General features: G+C 41.7%; 1 protein-coding gene across 1 annotated transcript; it reads left to right on the forward strand.

Annotated features, from left to right (window-relative positions):
• Positions 1-1,250: 1,250 nt before the first annotated feature.
• Positions 1,251-2,082, forward strand: LOC131258005 (GCN5-related N-acetyltransferase 1, chloroplastic). The gene has a single exon (XM_058259029.1). The coding sequence runs from the start codon at positions 1,330-1,332 to the stop codon at positions 1,870-1,872; it is 543 nt and encodes a 180-aa protein (XP_058115012.1). The 5' UTR covers positions 1,251-1,329; the 3' UTR covers positions 1,873-2,082.
• Positions 2,083-7,141: the final 5,059 nt, after the last annotated feature.

Below are 7,141 nucleotides of genomic sequence, written 5' to 3' on the forward strand. Positions count from 1 at the left end.
GTTAGCTTAGTTAGCTCGCTCGACTCGACTCGAAAAGGCTCGATTCGACTCAATTCGAAACTGAGTTTGAGCTGAGTTAAGTTGATTTTTTTAGCTAGAAAAATTTTCAAACCGAGTTCAAGCTTGCCCGAGCTTGACTCGACTTGGATCGAACCCAACTCAAATCGAACCCGTTCTCACAAGTTAACGTGAGAACCGATTCCCATGTGCACCTTTGCACACATATCATGGGTCCAAATTTTGAATGGTCCATGTGATGCCGTACCCCATGAAACCTCGAAGGCCTAACTTTTAGCTTTATGTAAAAAATTGATAAGCCATAGCAAAGAGAGAAAATTTAAGGGAGGTAAATGTTTCCCTTTGCTATTGCCCACTAAAAATTTGGATAAGACCCAAAGTTACCCCTTGGGGTTTCATGGGGTGCCGCATCAGTGGACCATTTAGATTTTGAGGTCACCTCATGTATCAACCACATGATTAAAAGCCATGTGTTCTACCAGCTAAGCTAAGATGGCAAGTAGATGAATAGTAATTACATACTTTATTCTTATATACAGATACTATTATACCATGGGTTCAGCCATCCTATTAAGTTGGATCCACTTTTCATGGGCCACCATCCATAATTTGCACTGACTGACTGCAGGAGCTTTACCGGACGGGTGGACAGGCAGAAGAGGATTTTTAGGGTACGGGCGGACGAAAATACCCCTTGGTTATGCTCAGGTTCAGGTAAGAAGCAGGTAAAAAAGGAGGGTTAGTTTTGTCCGAAATATGTTGTCCGCACAAAGAGGAGTCTACTTTCGTATGTAAGTTTTGTGGTCGGTCGATGCGGGTGAAATAGGTAAAAGGTTGTGTCTACAGTCAAAAAGAACCCCAACATTTTAACTTTCATACACCTATAGATGTTCTGATCTTAAATCCATGATTCCTCCATCGTGTGCCACTTTCTTTTCGACGTGTGATGACTCATAAGGGTTGAATGGAAAATAAACATTCCGGTGGTCCCTGAGAAGTTTCTAATGGTGGGTAATCAATATTCACTGTTTCCTGTGGTGTGGTCCAATGGAGTTTTGGATCTACTTCATTTTTGTTATCATGCACTAAAGTACATACATCACGGTGGGTCCCACAGTCAGGCATCCACCGAAGCCGCATCCATCCACGAACAAGAGGCCAGCATTGTTTACCCAATCCAATTTTCGGACCGTGACTTGATTTAAATAAAAAAAATTTCTGGCTCCTGCGTATCAAGCATCTTACTCTACAGAGTATCAAATAACAACCTCCCATCCAAAACCCCATCTCTCTCCATCTTTCTCTCAGAAAATGCTTTTCCAAGGCATCATCTCTTCCTCTCTCCCTCTCAAATCCCCCTTCTCTCCCAAACGCCTCTCAATCTCATCGAAATTCTCCATCTCAGACTCCGACCTCGCCTCCCGCGGATTCAATCTCCACCGTTCCTTCTCTTCCCTCAACCTCGACGATCTCAACACCGTCTTCGTTCGTGTCGGGTTCCCCCGCAGGGACCCGGCCAAGATCCTCACCGCCCTCCAACACACGCCCTCTCTTCTCTGGATCGAGCACTCCAAGACACAGAAGCCTGTTGCATTCGCACGCGCGACGGGCGACGGCGTATTCAACGCGATCATCTGGGACGTCGTGGTGGACCCCTCCTACCAAGGGTTCGGATTGGGGAAGGCCGTGATGGAGAGGCTCGTCGACCAGCTGCGAGAGATGGGAATCCCAAACATCGCACTGTACGCGGAGCCAAAGGTAGTGGGCTTCTATAGGGCGCTTGGGTTTGCTGCGGATCCCGACGGAATTCGAGGGATGGTGTATTCTAGAAAGCAGCAGAAGAAGAGCAAATGATTTATACGACGCGTTGTACTGTAGGCTTACGGTACAGCTAATTGATTTTAATTTTTTTGAAATGTATTTTTATTTGAGATAGGCTCCAGTGCTCCTAGTTGCATTTGTTACTTGGACAGTCCAATCGATCGATCTGAACCGTCTATTAATTCCAGAACATATAGTATGGGCCACCATGCAAAAATCACACTGATCGGATGATCCAATCCACCCCTGATTTGTCCTTATTTTGTAGCCATCCTTTTTCCGAGCCATGGATGGCATGGTTAGGATTGCCTGACAAAAGTGACTCTTTAGAATCATAAGCAATCTATGATGGGCTCCAGTAAATAGATGGATCAAAATATTGATTGGACCTATGTTTGTGTAAATGATCTGGACCGTCCAAAATAAAATATAAAGTTCAGATAGGTATACCTGTCAGATTATTAAGATATTTAAATGGTGGCCCATAAAATCTGTGGCGGACCTAATGTACGGCCTAGATTAAGCGATTGGGTTGTCTAAGTGTCCCAATACAACTTGGACTACTATAAGTTATAGTGCTCTGAGAGCACTGGAGCATTTCTCATTTTAATTAATTTATTATTAGTAAATACTGATTTGGGTCGAGTAAAGATTAGGTAGTATGTACCATCCATCCATGCTCATGCACGTAATTGCTATGTAAGTATCATGTCTATACTTCAATCCAGACCGTCCAGATGGTGAGGCCCATTGTGTATCATGCATAACCCTAGAAGTGCACCGAATGGATGATCATAACTGCCTGATTAGCTGCCATTGTGTGGATGGATGGAAACCCAAATTCATCATACGAGTGATCGTTAATCAGTGGCTAGAATTGCTTGATGAATCTGATTTATTTTTTTGGATGGATGCCACGATTTTGCAGCTCTAGGGTGATGTGCATTTATGGTTGTGTGCCACGTGTCTATGCATCCGCATGGAGGGAGAAGCGGATTGGTTGATGGCCCAGCACCATCCAGCTAGGTAGTGTTGGGCACTGTGGGGCCCACTGTGATGTATCCACACTGTCCATCCGTTTTGCCAGCTCATTTTAGGGCCACAAGTAAGATAGTGAGTGCTCCAAACTAAGTAAATTTTGGATTGTGATGCTCTAGTTTAGACGGTCTGGATTTCGGTACAACTACGTCATGTGTACCGTTAAATAGTCATCACCACTACACTCAGATCCATAGCTCAACTGGCAGACTGAGTGAAGATACCTCGTTTCAACACTTGGGCCTGTTTGGCCGGCTGGATTAGATGGTCTAAGGTGGGATGGAATTGCATCTGGTCCCGTGCCAATTCCACCCCATGTTTGGGAAGAGTGGAGAAGCTTGGAATTTGGCTGGATGGAATTGTATCGGTCCCGTGCTAATATCACTCAATGTTAGCAAGTTGTGTAGGTCCCACCATGATGTGTGGGCTATATCCACACCGTCCACCCATTTTTTGAGATCATTTTAGAGCATGAGCCAAAAATCCAGGTAGATCTAAAGCTCAAGTGGACCCCACCATAGAAAGCAATGGGGATTGAATATTTACTGTTGAAAACTTCTTTGGGGCCACATAAGTTTTGGATCTGCCTCATTTTTAGGCCCATGCTATAGAATGAAGTTACAAAACAAATGAACAGTTTAGATATAACTAATGTGTGTTATTGTCAATAGTTTCAAATGATGGTGGGTATATCATTTCAATGTACCACTATATTACCAACTAAAAAGGGAATTAAGCTTATCCCACGGTAACAGGGAACAGTCCCTGCCATGGGTAATAATGATGTTTTTTGAATCCCATCCCACCTAAGACCGTGGGATCGGTCCGGCCAAACAGGCCCTTGAGGTCTTGGTATCGATCCCTAGTGGGGGTGGCTAACATGGAGTGTGCGTACTGACATGGGTGTACTAACAAGCAAACCTTTAAAAAAAAAAAAAAAATTTTAAAAGGAAAGGTCATCACCACTTTTTATATGGTGTTAAACTATCACTGGAGTTTTGGACATCAATGTCTAATCATAGTTAATTGCACGTTTACAGGAGAGAATAGCCCCTTGTATCATTACAGCCCGCACCAGTCGAGTTAGCTAGGTCAGCTCGCTCACCTTGAAATTGGATTCGAAATGAGTCAGGTTTTTTCGAGCTCGATAAAATTTCTAGCCAAGTTTAAGTTTGATCAAGCTTGATTCGGCTTGGATCGAACCTCAACTCGAATCAACTTGGTGACTCAATTATTTTGATATTGACACTACTCGCGGAGTGTTTGATGAAATGACTCAACAAAGTGTTGTTTTGAGTGTATACATTCTCTGTTGGATTGAGGTGGTAAGGAAAGAATGGATACGAAACAAATTACTACAAAATATTTAAAAAAATAAATAAATAATTTACATTATAAAATTATCCTCATATCTACATTTTGATGCTGCCAGTCGAGTGTTTGATGAAATACCAGTAAATTGTTGTACTGTTTTGCATTACGTGAGAAATTGAAAATGCACTTGATGTGTTTAGAAAAATGTCGCACAAGTTCGAACTCGGCTCAAAGTGGGCCAAGTGTTGACTAAATTGAGCCGAGCTGGCTAGTCAGGCTCAAGAACTGAGCAGAGCCGAGTTTGACCTGGGGTTAGCTACTGGTTGAGCCGATCCGAGCTATGCCAAACTCGACTCCTTTGCCGCATGTACAGCTCTAATTAAGGGGTGTCAACAGCCCCCCAGAGCTAGGCTCATGCCAAGCCCAGCCGGCATTGTCTAACATAGACCTGAGCCTGGATTACAGGGGTGTTAACGGCCTAGTTAGGCCCGCCTAAGCTCATTCCCGGCTTGCATTGTTTTAGCATAAGCTTGAGCCTGGCTGGGCCCATGGCAAGCCAAGATAGTCCCACATCAGAGGGTTGGACTGGTTCGAGTAGAGAGAGAAATGAAATGAATTGGAGCAATAGCATAAAGAGTAAATGAGGATTTTTATTTATTATGTATGTTTTATATTGCCCTTATAAACCCTAATGGGCCAGGTCGGGCTGGACTTGCGTTGTGTTAATGGGCTGTTCTACACGGTCCAAGTTCTGCCCTATGGTCCAAATCCTAATCCTGCAAGGCCTGAATTTTAAGCCTGATCCCTGTCCTCGGATCTGATGCTCCAACCCAAGCTCAAGTGGGCCAGCCCCGAAAGCCCAACGGGCCATCCTGGTCCATTAATATTTATATGCACTGGGCCCACATGCTTGTGCAATAAAGCTTTTATACACACTACACACGTGCCCGAATGCCACGATAAATCTAGGATCCAATCCATCCATCAAAAGTCAGCAATATATTGATGCTGTGGCCCAAAAATCTGGTTGATCCACCGATCAAGTGGGCCACAATGTGCAAAAAAAAAAAGAGTACGGCTCTATAAAACTTGCTAAGTGGACTAGATTTATTTTTGAGAAATCATGTAGAATGTCGGACCAACCCAATGTATGGATGGGCTCTCGTAACTATATGTGGTATGCTGTCACTTGTGGTATATACATGACTTTTATTAATTATTTTGGAATCAGTGATTATAATTCTATAACTAGGATTATGAAATGCATACATGCAATAATATCAACTAAAAAACCACAATAGAAAAGAGATCCGCTACACATCTTGAGCTATATTGAACCAACAATGCATGACACTCTTTTAGGTGGTTGGATTTGATGATAAACGGCTCTAATTGTTGCTCCCTTGTCATTGCATACTCTGACAGCCTTGTTCGCATTCTTCCAAAATTCTTGAAATAACTTGTTTTGATTCTCAAATTCAAGTTAAAAGTGATCGAAATTTACAGTATAATAGTTCAGGAAATAATTTGAAAGAGAAAAGTGCCCAAAAATGAGAAAAATTGTAACTAAAAAAGAAGAAATAAAAAAGCTGTTTTTTTTTAAAAAAAAAAAAAACCGTTATGATCTGACCGTCATGGGAGGTAACCACCGTTACAGCCCTGTAATGGACATTATGATTCCATAATTCAGGAGTCACCGTTTTGACCCCGTATCGCATAAGATTTTGAATACCTTAGACCTGATCAATCCACATTGTGTGTTAGTTTGCAGTTTTGCACAAGCTTCATTATCCATCCAATAGATCTAACCTATAATAGCCTGAAAAATGCCCTGACTCGATAATCCTAACCATCAATTCCTATCCATGGAATGAACATATACAAGAAATTGGTTAGCACTCCGAATCCAACAAGGAAAGCCTGATGCTTAAAATTGGCTGATAAGTGCAGTCTGTAGATCAGTAGGCCAAAGATTAGGACAGTCTGGATTGTCTTAAATATACAACACATATCTAATGAATAAAACAGTACCATGTCCACATTTCTGTGAGACTTGAGAGAATTCAATGCATTTTAAAGCTATCGATTAAAAAAGAAAAGAAAAAAAAAAAACAGACATGGCTTAAGCCTGCCTAGAATTTTAAGAGATGATGAAAGAAGAAAAGAGAACAACGTAGGAGTTCATGAAATCAAGCTTGTTTGGAACTCATTTCCATCTAGTCGACTCATTTGGAACCCGTTTCCAGTGAATTCTTTCGGGTTTAATTTTTCAGATTTTTTTTTTTTTTTTTCTTAATTTCGAGTTTTCAGCGATCTTGAAGTCTACCCAATTTGATGGAATTTCTAGTAGAATCGAGTTTTCAAGTTTCAAATCATATTTTCAAAACATTATGGGAAGTATTCTTTCTGTCTAGGAGGGTGATAATGAAGGGATCTACCGCAATGGACTTACTGATAGGACAGTTGACAGGGGACACATCATGCCGTGGACCATAATTTTTGTGACGATGAATGCGCAGTCTTGAGTAAGAAGACCAATCTGGTTAATGCAGTCTACAAGAGCCACATGGTAAGAAGCATTTTGAATTCGAATGCTATTTGCCTTCACAAGATCTCGAAGATCTAATAAGTGTGAGAAAACCATTCTTCAAGGCTACCAGAATTATGCAAAATGGACAAGAATTATGCACGATGAACTCCATTGACATTGGTCTGCAACCAAGACGGTATGTGGAAAGAATGGAGGGGAATGGGAATGATGAAAGTAGGGAATCGAACTCCTTATCACAAAGATGAATCATTTAGCGAGTGCGAAAAGCATATGAAAGGATATACAGAGTACTCAAATCTCATAAATGATTTAGCTCCATCTGCATTCAAGTGATGAGAAATTCATTGCACAAAAGGGCAAACCTTAAATGATAAACTACTGTAAGACATTCATGCAATG

This window comes from Magnolia sinica, chromosome 10 (genome assembly GCF_029962835.1).
Source record: "Magnolia sinica isolate HGM2019 chromosome 10, MsV1, whole genome shotgun sequence".
NCBI lineage: Eukaryota > Viridiplantae > Streptophyta > Magnoliopsida > Magnoliales > Magnoliaceae > Magnolia > Magnolia sinica.

Excerpts from the sequence above, each read along its gene's own strand:
- LOC131258005 (XM_058259029.1), top strand. The coding sequence starts at position 1,330 with ATGCTTTTCCAAGGCATCATCTCTTCCTCTCTCCCTCTCAAATCCCCC.